Source organism: Zingiber officinale, chromosome 3B (genome assembly GCF_018446385.1).
Source record: "Zingiber officinale cultivar Zhangliang chromosome 3B, Zo_v1.1, whole genome shotgun sequence".
Taxonomy (NCBI): domain Eukaryota; kingdom Viridiplantae; phylum Streptophyta; class Magnoliopsida; order Zingiberales; family Zingiberaceae; genus Zingiber; species Zingiber officinale.
The window spans coordinates 18,118,220-18,139,268 of NC_055991.1; the positions used below are offsets into that span (position 1 = coordinate 18,118,220).

Consider the following 21,049-nt stretch of genomic DNA (forward strand, 5'->3'; position numbering starts at 1 on the left):
TTTTAACCCATTAATTTTATTATCTTGTCAACCTAACTTTTTGACAAATAAAATTAATAGTTGGTATCATTTGGTCACACAAATAATAGCAGTGACTCCGATGGGGAGGATACTGTTAGATGTGTCTAAGTGTATACCATTACTTGACACTAAGTCCATTAATAAGATTATGCCCCTTCCGTTGGGGAAGATCACACGCTCTTAATTAACTTCCTATAGTCATCCAAAAATGGAAGTCTGTTCTAGTGATCCACAAACAAGCTCATCCGTTATGAAGGAAGGCACTCAGAGCCAACGCGCAAGCTTGTTTGCATCACTTACAAACCAGTAATGGAGACCATGAGATTTACTTAAAAATCCCTCTCCCACTTAGTTATTTATAAATGAGGAATTTTAACTATGCTAATCTACCTAACATGCATACTGACAAGCACACACAACACAGCATAAAAAGCAATAAATAGAAAAATTAATTTTCAACTATTATGGCTTTTATCTATTGTTGTCCTCCGTGTGTCGCCAACCCTAGCTGCTGCCATCTTTGGCCACCGCCACCAGGTCTAGTTGTCGCATCCATCTTGCTCCTTGTTCCGCTGCGCCTCTGGTCCTCAAAAGAATCCACGCCTTGCAAGATTCGATCCGCGACATAAATAGAATTTTACATTTTTCGATCCTATATTTCTCGAAGGAATGTACATGTAAACTAGATCGAACATAAAATAAAATTTACATCTATCGATCCTATATTCCATAAAAGGAATGTACATGTAACTAGATCAAAAATAAAATCCTAATAAAACTAAATACAGCTCCTGCTGTATTTTATAATACAATCATGCACACACAATAAAATGCCCTTGACATGTCCAAGGGTCCAATCACACACATAATAACTAAAAGCCATAATAGTTAGATCCTGCATCCACAAAGTTAGCACATCCTACTAGTAACCTGCCTAAATTATGTATGACATGTGCATAATTAACCTAATACCAAATACACAGAGGCAAAACCCTAGCTCTGATACCAATTGTTGGTTGCTACTCGGAAAACCTAGAGGTTCCACTGTACAAAAATTTTGTACAAAGGTCTGAACCTTTTCCTAGCTACCATGTGTTCTTTTAAATTAAATTTTGGATCGCCTGCGGAACTTAACACGTTTGATCCAAAACTTAATCTATTCGTTCTTTTAGGTTTTGACTTGGGTCTCCTGCGGAACTTAACACGTTCGACCCAAATCACCTTAAGTTATTAATTCCATTAAATATTAATTTCCATAATTGGTTCCCAGTACTGACGTGGCGAGGCACACGACCTTCTTGGATATGAGAGCAACCACCACCGACTAGACAAAACCTTTTATGGAAAGATAATATTTAATTTCCTAAAATAACTTTAGGTTAACCGAAAAGAACGATCAAATCACAAGGGAAAGAAAAACAAAAGAACACTATATCGAAAACAAATTCAAAACTCTAGAATCGTATGCCTCTTGTATTTAGTATTATTTCCAAAAATAACTAGTATGATGCGGAAACAAAAATTACTAGTTATACCTTTTAGAAAGACCTCTTGATCTTCTACCGTATTCCTCTTTTAACCTCGGACGTTGTGTGGGCAACGATCTTCCGAGATGAGAACCACCAAGCACCTTCTTCTTCCTTGCAAGTTTCGGCCATCAAAACTTCTTCTAGGATGAAGAGGTTCGGCCACCACCACCATGCTCCAAGGGATACTAGAAACGAGGCTTGCTTTCTCTCCTTCTTCTCCTTCCTTGATCCGGCCACAAACAAAAGCTCCACCAAGAGATAAGTTTCGGCCAACAAGAGGAGAGGAGAGTAATAGGGCCGGCCACCAAAACCAAAGAGGAGAGGAAGGAAAAGAATAGAGATCATTAACCATAAAGCCTTCTCTATCCCCTCTTTTATAATCCTTGGTCTTGGCAAATAAGGAAAATTTAATAAAAATTTCCTTAATTCTTTTTCCATTGAAAAGGAAAAATTATTTAATTAAAAATAATTTTCTTTTTCAAATACAATGGCCGGCCACCTCAAGCCTCAAATCAAGGAAAGTTTTAATTAAAACAAGAATTAAAACTTCCTAATTTGTTTCCGGAAATTTATAAAAATTTCTCCAATAATTTAATCCCTTCATGATTGGTTAATAAAAAGGAAATTTTATAAATTAAAATCTTTCTTTTAAACATGTGGATAAAAAGAAAATTATCTCTAAAAATTAAAATCTCTTTTAATCTACAAATAAGGAAAGATATCAAATCTTTTCTTAATCTCTTGTAGAAACTTATAAAAGAGAATATTTAATTTTTAAACTTTCTTTTAAATCATGAACATGGTTAAAAAGGAAAGTTTTTCTTAAAATTTAAAATCCTCCTTTAATCAACAAATAAGGAAAGATTTCAAATTTTAAACTTTCTTTTAAACATGTAGATGATTTACAAATAAGGAAAGTTTTTACCAAAAATTAAAACCATCCTTTTAAACTACAAATAAGGAAAGAGATTAATCTCTTCTCTTAATCTTTTGTAGAAAGCTATAAAAAGAATTTTTTAATTTTTAAACTCTCTTTTAAAATCATGATATCCACATAAGAAATAATTTTAATAAAAATCCTTTTTAATATTCTAGTGGCCGGCCACCTAAGTTTGGGACCCATGCTTTGGCCGGCCACCTACATGGCTCATCCACTTGGTCTTGGCCGGCCTTAGCTTGGGTTCCAAGCTAGCTTGGCCGGCCCCATTGGATGGGTAAGAAGGTGGGTATGCGGTGGGTATAAATTTCTATATATTAGAGGCTACGATAGGGACCGAGAGGAGGAATTGGTTTTGGTCTCCCGATGAAATTAAGCATCCCGTGTTCGCCCCGAACACACAACTTAATTTCATCAATAATAATTCATTCCACTAAAGAACTATTATTGAACTACCGCACCAATCCCAAATTACATTTTGGGCTCCTTCTTATTATGAGTGTATTAGTCTCCCTGTGTTTAAGATAACAATTGTCCATTAATTAAGTAAGTTACTGACAACTCACTTAATTAATATCTAGCTCCAAGAGTAGTACCACTCAACTTCATCGTCATGTCGGACTAAGTCCACCTGCAGGGTTTAACATGACAATCCTTATGAGCTCCTCTTGAGGACATTCTCAACCTAGATCACTAGGACACAGTTTCCTTCTATAATCAACAATACACACTATAAGTGATATCATTTCCCAACTTATCGGGCTTATTGATTCATCGAACTAAATCTCACCCATTGATAAATTAAAGAAATAAATATCAAATATATGTGCTTGTTATTATATTAGGATTAAGAGCACACACTTCCATAATAACTGAGGTCTTTGTTTCTTTATAAAGTCAGTATAAAAGAAACGACCTCTAATGGTCCTACTCAATACACTCTAAGTGTACTAGTGTAATTATATAGTTAAGATAAACTAATACCTAATTACACTACGACCTTCCAATGGTTTGTTCCTTTCCATTATGGACGTGAGCTACTGTTTATAATTTATAAGGTACTGATAACATGATCCTCTGTGTGTGACACCACACACCATGTTATCTACAATATAAATTAATTGAACAACTACATTTATCATAAATGTAGTCATTTGACCAATGTGATTCTTATTTCTAGATAAATGTTTATACCAAAAGCTAGACTTTTAGTATACACTCTAACAACACGTTCTTGATACATGTTGTTTTAGGTATAAATTGTTACATATATATAATTTATTATGGAGTGATTTAGGTACGTTTTGATATATGATAAATTATAGTTCATATTTTGAACTTGATATTGGTTAGGTATGATTATTTTGTTGTAGATGAATTATACTGGATGGTTAGGTTGATTAGGGTTTACCCTAATTTAGCCTTAAGGATTTTATTTAGCCATTTCTTTGGATTGTAGCTAAATAAAAATATACACATTGATATCACAGGACTTTGACGCGAGACGAGTATCTCAAAATCGTATTTGGACCAGATTGGACTTTACGATTGGAGGTGGGTACTTTTGACTTTATGTCTTTGATATGCATAGTAGTGAATTTAACAAATAGCAACAATTATGTTTCTTAATTGTTTCGGTTAATCACTACCCGATACCTGTTACATGATTAGTTAATTGCTTGTTTTGCATCTCATGTATTCCTTACCTGTTAATACATGCTTATAAGGGTAGTGATATACCATGCTTCACCATGTTCAAGACCTAGGTTTTATACCTTCAGTGTACCTTTGATTTGATTCGTTGACCTATGGTGCATATTTATATATATATGGATTAGCTCAGGATATTTTGTAGTTAGTGTCATGCACCATTTGCTTGATTGCATGCTGTGCGATAGTCCGCTCCATTATTGTTGAGCACATCGCCAGTTACATGGATCTGCACACACCACCACTCATGAGTTAGTGGTCGATTCAGGCAGTGTGTGTTGCAGCAGGGACTTTGTTTGGCTCCGTTGGTCCGCTCATGGGTAGCGTGATGCAACGTGTCAGCCGGTAGGGATTCCTCCCCGTCATCGTGTACCGGGAGTTGAGAGCATTGCGCTCCCCCATTTATGATTTGGGGTAGGAGGATAGGTGTACTCTGACAGCATCTCGTCCACTCGGTCACTCATCAAGAGTAGTGACGACAGAGTGCACGGTTGTCACAGTCCTACCCATTTGGCCTCACTATTGTGTGTGAGATGATCGACTGGCGTCAGGGGTGACCAGGACGCATCATTGGCATCATATGCATGATGCATTTATTGCTTGTGTTTGTGTTTGCTGCATTTATATGCTGCATATTGTTTGGATACCTATGTTTGACATGCATACAGGATTTCTATACCACTCAGACTGTTTGTCCTTATATCCAGGTCCTGGTTAGTACAGTTTCTCTCCTGTTTACTTCAGTTGCATTTTTATTTTTTTTTATATCAGGAGACTGTACGTATGATTAGTACTAGATGTTATTTCCCTACTTTGCATATCAGTTGTACCTGCTGAGTGTTGGACTCACCCCGCCTCCATTGTTGTTATTTTTCAGGTTGATGCTGTCAGGAGAGAGTTCCAGTTGCTAGTCCCTGCAGATCTCAAAGATATTGTTGGTCTTTTGGTTTTCTTACTTAGATTATGCTAAACTTGTTCTGGTTGATGGTATAGACATTGTATGGATTTTGTGATGTCGATGGATTTTTATTCGATATGTTTTACTACATGCCTGCCTGGACGGCAGAAGAGGTGAGTTTGTCGGATTTGTGTTTTATAGGTGTAGTGGAGTAAGGTTGGTTTCGAGTCGTGGTATTATTATTTTGTTTACTTTTATTTACTTATATATAAACTGCATGGATGTTTGTGTGGTTGTATTTTATTATTGTTTTTATTCCAGCCGCATGTGGCTGAGGTATATGAGGATGTAGAAAAGTTTCAGATTGTCCGTCGTACAGGGGAGATGCTGCCGAAATTTCTTCGGACAAGGACTCCTCCAGGGCGTGACAGTAATTTTCACAGACACATCAATTAGGGTCTAGAGTTCAAGACTCAGTTACGGTATATTATCAGAAATTTTACTCATTAATCAATTAATGATCTAGAGTTCGAGGCTAAGTTGTGACATATTATTGATTTTTTTTCATTAATCAATCAGATATCTAGAGTTCGAGACTCAGCTGTGACGTATTATTGAAAATTTTCTTATTAGTTAATTAGGAATATAGAGTTCGATACTCAACTACGAAATAATAATATTAATAATTTTATGGAGGATTGTTTAATTAAATGGTTGAATTTTTCTTATTAGTTAATTAAGTGGTTGAATTACTTTTTATATATATAATAATATTAATAATTTTATGGAGGATGGTTTAAAAATAGTTTATTAACTATTAAGTATTAACAATTAAGATTTAGTTGATTAAATTAGACGTCTTTACCTCAGTATTTTTTACTAAGAATCTTGACCCTTTACTAAGTTTCAATTAATTCAACGAAGCTCAAAATTAAATTACGTTAATCTCCTTTTTAGTTTCACATCGAAAATAATTTCATGATTTATTAGTAATTTTCACATACACATTATCAGGGTTTAGAGTTCAAAACTCAGTTGCAATATATTATTATAAAATTTTCTCATTAATCATCCAGTTATCTAGAGTTTGAGACTCAGCTGTGAAGTAATATTGAGAACTTTTCTCATTATTTAATCAAGGATCTAGAGTTCGAGATTCAGTTGCGATGTATTATTGAAAATTTTTCTTATTAATTAATTAGGAATATAGAGTTCGAGACTACGTATTATGGAGAATTTATGTTCTCTTCTTCTGATTCAATAGGTCATATTTTTTTACTGTCAAAAGAATAAATTGTTTAAATTGTTAAATAAGGTAATTTTATAATTTATTAGGTTTTTTATTTTTTTATTTTTATTTGGAAATTTGTTAGGAATTTTTTTGGTAATAAAAGGGTGGATTAGGGCTCTAGTATTCAATTTCCAATTTCAAAACGTCGATACCTTGCTCTCTTCTTTCTCTCTGCCTCCTCCGCTCGCCTATGGCGACCTCCACCGATGGAAAACGGAGCATACTTGAACGCCAGGACGACGATGACTTTGAAGACTACATCCCTGTCCACAAACGTCAGGGCTATGGAAGCACTGAAGGTCCTTCAGCGCAAAAGTCGATTTATTTATTATATTACAAACGCAACACGTGTGCACATCGTAGTAAAGAGAGTTTACCCTCTCTTCTTCCTATGTCATGTTTTTTTTACTAATCAAAAGAATAAATTTAATTAAGTATTTAATTTTATTTAAAATAGTTAAATAAGGTAATTTATATAATTTATTAGGTTTTTTATTTTCTTTTATTTTTATTTTTTATATGGAAAATTATCATAAGGAAAAATAAAATTTTATTAGAATTTTTTTTTTGTAAGAATGGGGTTTGATTAGGGCACTTTCGAGTATTCACTTTTCAATTCTCCTGAAAATGATGAAACTCTTGCTCCTCTTCTCTATACCTCCGCTCGTCCTCACTCCTATTCTCTCTGCCTCCTCTTGCTGACGATGATTCATCTTCCTTGTTTCCTGGTGCATTCTCCTCCAATCATGATCTCCACCGACGGGAAATGGAGTAAACCGGAACGCCGAGACGACGACGATGATTACAAAGACTACATCCCTGTCCATAAACGTTGGTCTATAGAAGTCCTGAAGGTCCTCCAGCACAATAGCCGATTCATATATTATATTACAAACGCAACACGTGTGCACAATCACCGTAAATAGAGTTTATCCACTCTTCTTCCCATTTATAATCGGTCATGTTTTTTTTTATATTAAAAGAATAAATAAAATTATAAATTTTATTTTATTTAAAAGGGTTAAATAAGTTAATTTTTATAATTTATTAGGTATTTATTTTTTATTTTAATTTGAAAAATTATTATAAGGAAAATTAAGATTTTATTAGGAATTTTTTCCGTAAGAAATGGGGTGGATTTTGGCTCTTTCGAGTATTCAATTTTCGATTTCCCTAAAACTGCCTAATCCCTTGCTCCTCTTCTATTTGCCTCCGCTTGCCCTTGCTCTTCTTCTCTCTGCCTTCGCTTGCTGACGACGATTTATCTTCCTTCTTTCTGACCACCTTCTCCTACCTCCACCAACGGAAAACAGAGCATACCTAAACACCAGGACGACGACGATGACTACATCCTTATAAACAAATGTCGGGCTATGAAAGCCCAGAAGGTCCTCCAATGCAAAATCCGATTCATATATTACAAACACAACACATGTGCACAATCTTCGTAAAAGAGAGTTTATCCTCTCTTCTTACATTCATAGTCGATCATGTTTTTTTACTGTCAAAATAATAAATTTAATTAAGAATTTAATTTTATTTTAAATGGTTAAATATGGTAATTTTACAATTTATTAGGTTTTTATTTTTTTATTTTTTATTTTATTTGAAAATATAAAATATAAGGCTGTGTAGGGTAAGGTTGCGTACAATGGATCCTTCCCTGGGACCCTGCATGGCGGGAGCTTCGTGCACCGGGCTACCTTTTTTTTTATTTTATTTGAAAAATTGTTATAAGAAAAAATAAGATTTTATTAGGAATTTTTTCGATAAGAAAGGGGGTGGATTAGGGCGCTTTCAAGTATTCACTTTCTGATTCCCCTGAAATTGTCAAACCCTTGCTCCTCTTGTCTCTGCCTCTAGCTCTGCTCGCCCTTGCTCCTCTTCTCTCTGCCTCCGTTCGTCGATGATGATTCATCTTTTTTTCTTTCGGGCACCTTTTCTTGCTCCACCTCCAATCAAGACCTCCACCGACGAAGAACGGAGCATACCTTAATACCAAGATGAAGATGGTGACTACAAAGACTATATCCATGTCCACAAACAGCAAGCTATGGAAGCCTAGAAGGCCCTCGAGTGTAAAAGGCGATTAATAGATTATATTACAAACGTTGTGTGCACATCATCGTAAAAAAAGTTTATCCTCTCTTCTTCCAATTCATAATCCGTCATGTTTTTTTACCCTAAAAAATGGAATGGAGAGGAGTCTAAAAGAAAGGTGAAATACACGATACGTGAATCGTGTAACGAAAGAAGGATCTAATCTTCTTATGTGTAGAACCTCTTTTCTTTAGTTTGGACAACAACTAGTTACTTTCAATAGAAAGTATATATTGTCATAATCTAATTAGATTAGTAGAACGACTTTATGTTCTAACATTAAAGTTAAAAAAAAAAAAGAGGGAAACAAATAAAGAAAAAAATAAAAATTCCATTTCTGGTTTTTGTTCATTGTAATATCCATAATTCTGATAAGAATTGATTTATTAAAATAAAATGTTTAAAAAGAATTCGGTTGAAAGGTAATTCTGGTAAGAATTGATTTATTAAAATAAAATGTTTAAAAAGAATTCGGTTGAAAGGTAATTCTGGTAAGAATTGATTTATTAAAATAGAATGTTTAGAAAGAATTTGATTGAAACAAAATTCTGATAAGAATTGATTTATTAAAATAGAATGTTTAAAAAGAATTCGGTTGAAAAAATAAAAAATTTCTATCATGCAATTTGAGTTTCAAAATAAAATTATATTTTATTCATTATTATATATTCTTATTCATTATTATATTTCAGTATAATTTTGAAACAGAGACATTCTTATAAAAAAAAAAAAAAAAAAAAAAATTTAGCAAAACACTCAATTAAACAATTCATATAATTAAATTAAAAAACTAATAATACCCCTCCCTAAAGTCCACTCCTTCCCCATACTATAAGTGAGAGGGAAAATGTAAAGATGAAAGAATAAATTTAATTTTATTTAAAATAATTAAATAAGATAATTTTTAAAATATATTTGGGTTTTTATTTTTTATTTTTATTTGGAAATTTGTTATAAGAAAAAAAAAACAGAATTTTTTCGGTAATAAAAGGTTGGATCAGGGAGTATTCAATTTCCAAACAGCCGACAGGCCCGACACCTTGCCCTCTTTTCTCTACGCTCGCCGACACCTTGCCCTCTTTCTGCCTCCGCTCGCCGATGGCGACCTCCGACGGAAAACGGAGCCTATCTGAACCCCAGGACGAGGACGATGACTACGAAGACTACGTTCCTGTACACAAACGCCGGGCTATGGAAGCCCTAAAGGTCCTCCAGCGAAAGAGCCAATCCGCCTCCTCCGTCGCCGCCCAATCCGATGACCCTTCTTCCGATCCACGCCCCCCGATCGCCGAGGCTAAACCTAGCCTCCTCGTCAAGGCCTCCCAACTCAAGCGCGAGCTCCCCGAGGTCAGCCCTACCGAGCAGCTCGTCCAGCAGGAGAAGGAGATGATCGAGCACCTCTCTGACCGGAAGACTCTTATGTCTGTCCGTGAACTCGCCAAGGGCATTACCTACACCGAGCCGATGCCCACTGGGTGGAGGCCTCCGCTTGCTATCCGACGGCTGTCTGCAGCTCAAGCCGACGCCATCCGCCGCAAGTGGCACATCCTCGTTGACGGCGACGACGTGCCGGCCCCGATAAGGAACTTCCGCGACATGCGATTTCCGGAGCCTGTCCTCCAGAAGCTGAAGGAAAAGGGGATCCTCCAGCCCACCCCCATCCAGGTGCAGGGTCTTCCAGTAATCCTGTCAGGGCGAGACATGATCGGTATTGCCTTCACTGGTTCGGGTAAAACATTGGTCTTTGTGCTCCCTCTGATTATGACAGCGCTGCAAGAGGAGCTTATGATGCCAATAGTGCCCGGCGAGGGCCCATTTGGACTCGTGGTGTGCCCTTCGAGGGAGCTTGCTCGTCAAACTTATGAGGTCGTCGAGCAGTTCCTTCTTCCTCTGAAGAAGGATGGCTACCCCGAGCTGAGGCCGTTGTTATGTATTGGCGGTGTCGACATGAGGTCGCAACTTGAGGTGATCAAGAAAGGGGTGCATATTGTTGTCGCCACTCCAGGGAGGTTGAAAGATTTACTTGCTAAGAAAAAGATGAATCTTGATAACTGCAGGTATTATTCCTTTAGTATGTCAACATAGCTTTAACTCATTATAATCTTGTAAAGATATATGTGAAAATAAACTCAGTTGAAAATGCAGCATCTTGTTTGATTATTCAAGTTATTTGCTACAAAATATAAACTTTTTGTGTTGATATTTCTACTTGGATCCTAAAAGAATTAGACAAGATAACCTTTTATGAATGGATTAGACAATTTTACATTACACATAGTTTAATTAAGGGAAACAATCCAAGTACACATGTAGCTCATACAATATAGTTGTGATTCATAGCTACAATTTGATCATGCTGATGATTATGATGGAGGAAATAGGGATTTAGATGCCCTTTCCTACACCTTGTAGAATCATTGGATTCATTTCTGACTATAAGCCCTCACTCATAGCATGTGGCCCCTGTAAATCAGTCTTGTAATATCATCTTCTACCCACATTTTATTGTAATTACAGTTTCTTTTAGCCATTTTCCAATTTGGTGATTATGATCCAATTCAAATCAAAGAAATAGACATTCCTACACCTTGTAGAATCATTGGATTCATTTCTGACTATAAGCCCTCACTCATAGCATGTGGCCCCTGTAAATCAGTCTTGTAATATCATCTTCTACCCACATTTTATTGTAATTACAGTTTCTTTTAGCCATTTTCCAATTTGCTGATTATGATCCAATTCAAATCAAAGAAATAGACATTCTAGATCTCCACATATACCAACAGAAATTAAGCGGTTTGGTGAAGCATGCCAATCTGACCAAGGAGCTCAACTTTTTACATGTATGTTTAGTTTGTTTTCCCTTTGATTAGTTATATAACCCTAATTACAGTAAAGAAAAGGAAACAAAAATAAGTAAACAAAAATAACTAACTTTGAATACCTTGGAGGCAATGTAGACATTTATCTAATCAGTGAATCATGCAGTACCTTGACTCTCACAATATTGACAGAAATGGGCAATAACAAAGTATAGATAGATGAAAAGCATCCTGCATCGTTGCAACTAACAAAAGGAGAATTTAGGCTCAGTTTGTCGTCTAATGAGCACAGGACACAAGAAATCCAGATATGGTTAATTATCTTCATTAATGTGATTCTGAACACCACTTTGGAGATGGTTGTTACTTTACTATAATCTAGGTACTCTATTCCTACCACTAGAAAACAAATCTGCCTCATGTAACGAGATATTATGATGTCGAGTCCACCATAATGCTAACCACTCCAAAACATTAGGTGTGTGGGTTCTTTTTCACTCTTAATCTTATATAGATAACAGTTTATTTAATTTACCTTGTATGATTGTTCAGTGTGTTTAAAGTAACCTGTTTTAGAATTTGGTGGTATTTGGATAGTGCTGTTGTTGGTGGATGCAGAAATGTTGTTGCTCATCCATGTAGTTCATTTATATAGATCTGATGTATCTTTTGGGGAAGTGTTAAATTACCAAGTTTAAAGGATACTGCATTAATTATGCCAAAAAAACCATACAATTCTCAATTGTTATTTAGAATTGTTTCAATTTCACATTTGTGATGATTCTAACATCATTTTTTACTGCAGTTACTTGACATTGGATGAGGCTGATAGACTTGTGGATTTGGGATTTGAGGAGGATATAAGGGAAGTATTCGATCATTTTAAATCACAAAGGCAAACCTTACTCTTTTCCGCCACCATGCCAACAAAGATACAAAACTTCGCAAAAAATGCTTTGGTGAAACCTGTAATAGTAAATGTTGGAAGAGCCGGAGCAGCAAACCTTGATGTCATTCAAGAGGTTGAATATGTGAAACAAGAAGCGAAACTCGTATATCTTCTTGAATGCCTCCAGAAGACACCACCACCAGTCTTGGTTTTTTGTGAGAATAAAGCTGATGTGGATGATATCCACGAGTATCTTCTTCATAAGGGTGTTGAAGCAGTTGCTATCCACGGCGGCAAGGATCAAGAAGACAGAGAATATGCAATATCATCTTTTAAATCTGGCAAGAAGGATGTTTTGGTGGCCACTGATGTTGCTTCCAAGGGGCTTGATTTTCCTGACATTCAACATGTAATAAACTACGACATGCCAGCTGAAATTGAAAATTACGTACATCGAATTGGACGAACGGGAAGGTGTGGAAAAACAGGCATTGCGACAACGTTCATAAACAAAAACCAAACAGAGACGACACTCCTCGACTTGAAGCACCTACTGCAAGAGGCAAAGCAAAGGATTCCGCCAGTATTGGCAGAACTTAATGATCCGATGGAAGACGGCGATGTTCTCACGAGTGCTAGTGGAGTCAAGGGTTGTGCATATTGCGGTGGCCTTGGCCATCGAATCCGTGATTGTCCTAAGCTGGAGCACCAGAAATCTATAGCCATTGCTGGTTCAAGAAGAGACTATTTTGGTTCTGGAGGCTATAGGGGCGAAATGTAATTTTTCTGTCAGACTTTGTAGTTGTGTCTACCTCTCATCAGTTGCACATCAAACTGATTCAGCTCTTGAAGGAACTATCTGTCTATCTACCAGTGCTGACTAAATGCCTTTAGATTTGTAATTTTTTTTTTGTCAACTTGTTGCTGTAATCTTACAGATTGAACTCACTCTTGTGTTCTAACTTTTGCAGAAAATGCTGGATTTACGTGAACATCTTAGAATAGTTTGGTTGATTTCCTTTGTGTGTTTTCCTTTTCCTGCCATGTTCTTCACTTCAATAGGACTTACATAGTTGATTTTAATTATAATTAGGACTAATGGCTGCTCGTCCTCTTTCACATCATTTATAAGATCTGAAGTGTGTTTGAGAATCTTTAAGATTGATTAAATCCACAACAAAGATTCTGAAGAATGTCTTTAGCAAACTGTTTATATGCCCTTGGGTTGGGGCAGTGCTGTCACGGAGGCGGGGCGGACTGGCCCCCATGTTAGCGGATTGAAAAAACTCCAATCCAAAATAGGGTTAATCCATGAGTCTGTTAAAAAAAAAAATTAATTAAAATTTTAAAATTTAAGCTGCCATATAGATGGATCAAATCTATGAGTCTGTTGAGTTTTCATTTAAGTTATTTGGAATCACAAAAGCATGGAGTTGGTGCACTTTTGATTATGTTAAAATGGATTGATAAATTGATAAAATTCTGCTCAAATTGTTTAGCCAGATATCAATCCAAAGACTCAATCTAAATTGACAGTTAAATTAACGGCTGTATCTGGATCCCTGAGACCGCACCAGTTATACTTATAATTATTAAGATACGTTTGATTCAAGATTATCCATCCAAGATTATCAATGAAAATGCTATTTTGTTGGATCAAGACGCGCTAGAGGGGGGGTGAATAGCGCTCACAGCTATTTCTTTTGATTATCGGAATCGTAAAACAATCGTCGAGTAATTAAAACGCAGCGGAATAAAATAAAGAAACACAAACACAGAGGAATTTACTTCGTTCGGAGCCTAAGGTGACTCCTACTCGAAGGCTCGCGATTCTTGATCGCTTTCCGTGGGCAACAACTATAAGTTCGTTAAAAGTACAATAAGTGATTTACAATTGTAAGCACAAAAAGAAATTATACCGACAATAACAGAATCGAAGTTGATGTTCCAGGTCGTCGGTATGTCGCAACAGCACCTCGGAATGATCTTGTTAGCAGCACGTCGAAGAAAGGAAGCCTGGAAGTTGTTGTTTTGAAGTGCTGCTCGAACCCTGCTTTTAAACAGTGTTCAAGGCGCCTTAAACAAGCTCCAAGACGCCTTGAAGCTAAGTTCTATCCCGATCAGTTCGCTGCGATAAGCCTTTGATTGCTGGGACCTGAAGGCGCCTTCAACACCCTTCAAAGCGCCTTCAGTCTTCTGTCCAAGGCGCCTCCAAGCTGGTTACGCAGTCAGATCAGGTTTTGCACCCTAGGTGCCTCCAAACTCCATGGAGGCGCCTCCAAGCTGGTTACGCAGCCAGATCAGGTTTTGCACCCGAGGCGCCTCCAAACTCCATGGAGGCGCCTCGGACACTGTTCATCCGAGGGTAATTGTGCACTTTGGTCCCTGCAAGATATGTTAATCACAAAAACCACCCTGCAGCACAAAGTTAGCATAAAATGACAGTATAAATATGATAAAGAATATTGTGACAGTCTCCGGACTGTCCGGATCTGACTTCGGATTTCCGACCGGAAATCCTAGGTCGACCCGACGCCTACTGTTCCCTCTACGGGGAACGCGTCCTCACCTACTCCATTCAGGAGATTTACCTGCTGCCAGTGCGATCCTCCAGATCGACTGGACTTTTGCTCAGCACTCGACGCTTCCGGACTTTCTGCTGGACATCCGCTTCCCGGCTAGTCCAGTCTTTTACCTGGTTCGCGATACCATGACTTTCCACCTAGGGTTACCACCCCCCTAGGACTTTTGCCTGAAGCCATCGACCTGCTAAGACTTTCCGCATAGGGTTACCGCCCCCTATGACCTAGGGTTACCACCCCCTAAGATTTTCCCTTTGCCTAACCGCAGCTAGGACTTTCCTGAAATACTCAAGCAGACATGTTAAATCACAAAACACCTTAACTTTGAATCCTTTGCCATTATCAAAACACAAGTTCGATCATCGGATGCTTCCCGCACCAACATATTTGATTTAGATAATCCATAATTCGCGAGTAATGTTCTATGTCCGACACGTTAGCAAAGAAACATGTAACTCGGAATCGAAAAATCTCGAAAAATTGATATTTTTTTTATTCTAGGATTAATGAAATTTTTTTACTTAAAATATACTCGAATAAGAAACAAATATGATAAAAAGGAAAAATGTAAAAAAAAAATGAAAAATAAAAAAAGTAAAATAAACAAATTAAAAAAACGTAAAAAATCAAAATAAAAAAATAGAAAAAATGTAAAAAATAATTAAAAAATGTAAAAAAATAAAAAAAAGAAAAAAAAGGTTTAAAATTTTAAAAATAATTAAAAATTGTAACAATAAAAAAACGTAAAAAAAAAAAAAAACGTAAAAAAAATTTAAAAAACATAAAAAATAGAAAAAACGTAAAAACGTAAAAAAATAAAAACATAAAAACAAAAAAAAACGTAAAAAAATTTAAAGAAAACGTAAAAAAAATAAAAACATAAATTTTTTTTAAAAAAGTAAAAAAATAAAAAAAATGTAAAAACGTAAAAAAAAAATAAAAACATAATTTTTTTAAAAAAAATGTAAAAACGTAAAAAAAAATAAAAACATTAAAAAAATGAAAAAACGTAAAAAAATAAAAACATAATTTTTTTTAAAAAAATCTAAAAACGTAAAAAAAATAAAAACATAAAAAAAAAATGTAAATACGTAAAAAAAAAATAAAACATAAAAAACATAATAAAACAAAAAAACATAAAAAAATAAAAAACATAAAAAAAATAAAAATTTAAAAAACTTAAAAAATTAAAAAACATAAAAAAAATTAAAAAACGTAAAAAACAAAGAAAAAAAGGTAAAAACACCTAAAAATAAAGAAAATGTGAAAAAGTAAATGTAAAAAAGAAAAAGTAAAAAATTGTAGAGTTTAAGTACTAATAATAATAATTATTATTATTATTATTATTATTATTATTAAGTAGGGCTAGGTTATTTATTAAAAATTTTAAATAAATAATTTTTTATTGTATTATTTATGTTAAATCAAATAAAATTTTATTATATTTTATTTCCTATAACTTAATTATTTGAATAATTACATAATTAAAATTATATATACATGATAATTTGAACTAAACATATTATGTATATAAATTTACGTGGTCTACCCCTATCTTTTTTTTATTCTAATTTAATAAACCTTAATTTTATCAAACTAAGGATTTTGCTCAGATTATCCATTTTAAATTCTAGGGTTTCTTTCAATTTGGAAGTTACCATTTAGTACATTTTTTTTACAAAGACTTAATCCAATCAAGTCCGTCTACCAATTTTACCATATCCCCAGGCATTTCATCCTGATCGGAGAGCAGCTTTATAAGAAAGCATTCTCTAGGCCTTTACTTAAGTGCGTTGGTCCGGAAGATGTCGACTATGTATTACAAGAGGTGCATCAAGGGTCCTGCGAAGGACATCCGGGCGGTCGCTCATTAGCAAGAAAAGTCCTTTTAGCCGAGTACTTTTAGCCGACACTCCAGGAAGACGCCGCTCGGATAGTCAGCATGTGCCTATCATGCCAAAAATACCATAACTTCTCGCATCAACCGACGGAAGAGATGAAGTCCTCCACCGTGTCCTGCCCGTTTGACCAATGGGGTATGGACATCGTAGCGTCGTTTCCTATGGCACCCGGGTAGTGAAAATTCTTACTGGTGGCGGTCGACTATTTCTCCAGGTGGGTCGAGGCTAAGCCGTTAACGAAGATAACTAAACAGATGGTCATGAAGTTCATCTGGAAGCATATCATTTGTCGGTTTGGTATTCCCCGTCGGCTCATTTCGGACAACGGGAGACAGTTCTCAGGTTAGCAACTAAAGGAATGGTGCGAGGGGGTACGGTATACAACAAGCCTTCACCTCTGTTGCATACCCGTAGAGTAACAAGCAAGTCGAGGTAGCGAATCAGGAAATCTTACGGATTCTACGAGCTCGGCTCGATCATGAAGGGGGAAGCTGGGTGGATGAGCTGTCGGCTGTATTGTGGGTGATCCGTACAACGCCTAAGGAAGGGGAGGGGGTCACCCCATTCCACTTGGTATACGGAGGAGAAGCCATCGTACCGGTCGAAGTCGGAATAGAGTCCAACCGGATCCGACGCTATAGTGAGGACAACGCCGAACGGAGGCAATTGGAGCTTGACCTGGTGGACGAAACGCAAGCCAAGGCAGCCGTCCGGTTGATGGCGTATCGACAAAGAATGAAACAGAACTACAACAGGCGGGTGGTACCCAGATCATTTCAGGTCGGAGACTTCATTTGGAAGAAAATCAAGCCGGTCGGCGACGTCACCAAACTGGAGGCCCCATGGGCTGAACCATTCAAGGTTGTGGAAAAGGTCTGCCCGGGGGCATATTATCTGGAAGACAAGAACGAGCGGCGACTAGAGTGATCGTGGAGTGCTAACCACCTGCAGCCATACTGAGCTGGATGAAAGGTGCAATAATGTAACTAATATCTTGTACCTTTGCATTCTCCTGCGCCTTTTCATTACAGGCTGAAAACCAAAAGCGCAATGTTCACTGACTTTATCGCCGAACGTCCAGTCCATAATACCTCACCAGACCGTCAAGCGGCGACGTTAAACCCCAGAGTCAACGCGGCGACTATAAAAACCTCGCTCAGAAGACCGTCGAGCAGCAACTTTAAACTCTAGAGTCGACGCGGCAACTATAAAAACCCTGCTCGGAAGACCGTCGAGCGGCGACGTTAAACCCCAGAGTCGACGCGGCAACTATAAAAACCCCGCTCGGAAGACCGTCGAGCGACGACGTTAAACCCCAGAGTCAACGCGGCGACTTTAAAAACCCCGCTCGGAAGACCGTCGAGCGACGACGTTAAACCCCAGAGTCGACGCGGCGACTATAAAAACCCCGCTCAGAAGATCGTCGAGCGGAGACATTAAACCCAAGAGTCGAGCTACGACTATAAACCCTAGGGTCGAAGCAGTGACCATAAATACTCCGCCTTGAAGACCGTCGAGCGACGACGTTAAACCCAAGAGTTGAGAGGTGACTATAAACCCCAAGGTCGGAGCAGCGACCATAAATACTCCGCCTTGAAAACCGTCGAGCAGCAACGTTAAACCCGAGAGTCGACGCGACAACTATAAAAACCCTGCTCGGAAGACCGTCGAGCGGCAATGTTAAACCCCAGAGTCGACGCGGCGACTATAAAAACCCCACTCGGAATACCGTCAAGCGGCGACGTTAAACCCTAGAGTCAACGCGGCGACTATAAAAACCCCGCTCGGAAGACCGTCGAGCGGCGACGTTAAACCCCAGAGTCAACGCGGCGACTATAAAAACCCCGCTCAGAAGACCGTCGAGTGGAGACGTTAAACCCAAGAGTCGAGCGGTGACTATAAACCCTAGGTCGGAGCGACGACCATAAATACTCCGCCTTGAAGACCGTCGAGCGGCGACTTTAAACCCCAGGGTCGGAGCGGCGATGTTAAACCCCAAAGTCGACGCGACGACTATAAATACCCCATTTGGGAGACCGTCGAGCGGCGATGTTAAACCCCGGCCTTGAAAAATCGTCTAACATAGACACTAAAGCTGAAGTCACGCAGCGATTCTATACCTCAGAGGTATAATCCCAAGAGAATCTTTCAATAATATCCTGGGTGTCACTGCCGATCGGGACTACGCGACCACATACATAGCAAGCTGACAGCATATGAAAAAGACAAGGTTTCATTCATAGACATTGTCGAACGGTAGGAAGACCATTAAGGCTTACAAAAAACAAGGCTTTTAAAAATAGCGGCTCCTCGCTCACTCGATATATTCAAAGGTCTCGTTGGGGATATCCTCCAGGAGCTGGACTCGGTTGACATCCCGGTCGGAAAAACCTTCAGAGAGGTGGTCGTTCGTCTTCAATTGAGCGAGCATGGCGGTAATGGCCAGTTCAAACGAATGGACGATACGGTCTGTCGCCTTCTCCAGAAAGGGCTCCGAGCGGAGGTATTGATGCTTCATGGCAGCAAAGCGAACCGGCTCAGCCTCCTTATAGGTCTTTAAAGCAGCACGCGACGCCAGCAGCTCATCTTCAAGGCGCTTCACGTGGCCTTGTAGTTCAGTCTCCTTGGCCGAGCGGCTCTCCCGCTCAGCAACCAAGGAGTTCTCCGCTTCCTTTAGCTTCTCGGCCAGTCGCCTAGCTTCCTTGTTCTTTTCTTCCAGGTCGGCGATAGCCCGTTGCTTCCTCGTGGAGGCCAACTCCAGCTTCCTATCGTAGGTCTTCAATTGAACCTTGATCTGACTCAGCCTATTGGCCTATTTGGCCGACTTCTGCTGCTCCTCTGTCAAAAGTTGTTGGGCCTTCTCCAGCTCTGCCTTCAACCGAGCGGGTGACGGCCCCCGGGAGGAAGAACCTTCCCCTGAAAGTTTGAGTTTCTTCAGCTCATCCTCCACCTGTGCCAACCGCTGGCACATGACGATACTTTCCACCCAGTACTACAAAGTGAATATTAGTGTCAATCGGAGATAACTTATGAAGTGATAACCAAAAGTACTAACCCCGGTGGGCATCTCCAGATTGTTGTCGGCCAACGTGCCCGGGGGTTTCATGGCCGCTCGAGCCCTCGCCTCCTCCCATACACGGCCGAGCCGACCCCGGATGTAGACTTGATGTTGGGGAGATTTGGCCTGATCGCTCGGCGAGCGAAGATCCTCGGTCGGTAGACGAAGGGTAACAGTGACGAATCGTCTCCCGCCCGACGCTGATTGGGCAGAGGCAGCCGGACCGGAGGGCTGGGTGGGACGAATGGGATGAATGGCTGAGCGAGTTATCCTCCTCCCAGCCGAAGGAAGGGAGGCGAGTGGCTGCACGGGAAGTGGCTCCTACAGCTCGGCCACAGATGGGGTCCGATCGGAGGAGGTAGCCTCCACTGTTGTGGCGGCTGTAGATGGGATGCCTCCCGCAGAAGTTTGCACAATGGACGTGGCGGACTAGGAGGGCACGTCGGCTCGGCGCCTCTTGCGGGATAGCGGAACTTCATCGCCCGAGGATCCCGATCCCTCAGTGGGAATGACGGGCGGCACATCGTGAACTGAGCCTGGCTCGGTTGCCACACCCACGCTGGGGGTCCGCTCGGCGGTCTCATCACCCGCAGTTGTGTTCTCTCCAGCTGTGGCAGTTTCCCCAGCCGTGCCCTCTTGTGAGCCGACCGGGGTCAAGCCGAGCCGCTCCATCTCCTTGGCGGCATCTGCCTCGATCTCGGCCTGCTTGGCCTTCATTATCCCGACGGCTCGGGCGCGCATCATGATGTCAGCTGCAAAAGAAGAACAGAATCAGTTAGACTCAAAGGAAGGGGAATAAAAAAATCTTGTACCTAGGCTACTCAGGAGCTAAACTCGGCTCGGACTCAGCCCAATGATGTATAGAACGCCTTTGGGAGCAATTTGTGAATATCGAACTTCAGGCCGACCAGCATATTGGCGGTATGAAGATAGTCCGGCCGTGTCTTGTACTTCTTCAAATCCGACTAAAGGGGAAGTCTGACCTGCCACTTAGTCCGGAAGCTTGGACGCTCAGGGGGTCTGATGTAGAAGAAATACTCCTTCCAGTGCTTGTTGGAGGTGGGAATCTTGTCGAAGAAGACTAGGCCAATGCGAGATTGGAATAGGTAGGTGCCTAGCTCGGATTGTTTAGGGTAGTAGAAGTAGTGGAAGACATGAGGGGTCAACGGGATGTTGTGCACTTTGAATAGCACAACTACACCACATAACAAGCAAAAGGAATTGGGAACGAGCTGGGCGAGCGGGATGTGAAAGAAATTGCAAACTTCGGTAATGAACGGGTGGATGGGAAATCGAAGGTCGGCCACAAAC

General features: G+C 39.1%; 1 protein-coding gene across 1 annotated transcript; it reads left to right on the forward strand.

The window, feature by feature from the left end:
- Positions 1-9,494: 9,494 nt before the first annotated feature.
- LOC122056018 (DEAD-box ATP-dependent RNA helicase 35-like) lies at positions 9,495-13,211 on the forward strand. The gene is made up of 2 exons (XM_042617752.1): positions 9,495-10,543; positions 12,114-13,211. The coding sequence occupies exons 1-2, from the start codon at positions 9,585-9,587 to the stop codon at positions 12,976-12,978; spliced, it is 1,824 nt and encodes a 607-aa protein (XP_042473686.1). The 5' UTR covers positions 9,495-9,584; the 3' UTR covers positions 12,979-13,211.
- Positions 13,212-21,049: the final 7,838 nt, after the last annotated feature.

Coding starts and splice junctions, on each gene's coding strand:
- LOC122056018 (XM_042617752.1), top strand. CDS start 9,585: ATGGCGACCTCCGACGGAAAACGGAGCCTATCTGAACCCCAGGACGAG. Junction 10,544..12,113: donor ATGAATCTTGATAACTGCAG/GTATTATTCCTT, acceptor TTTTTACTGCAG/TTACTTGACATTGGATGAGG.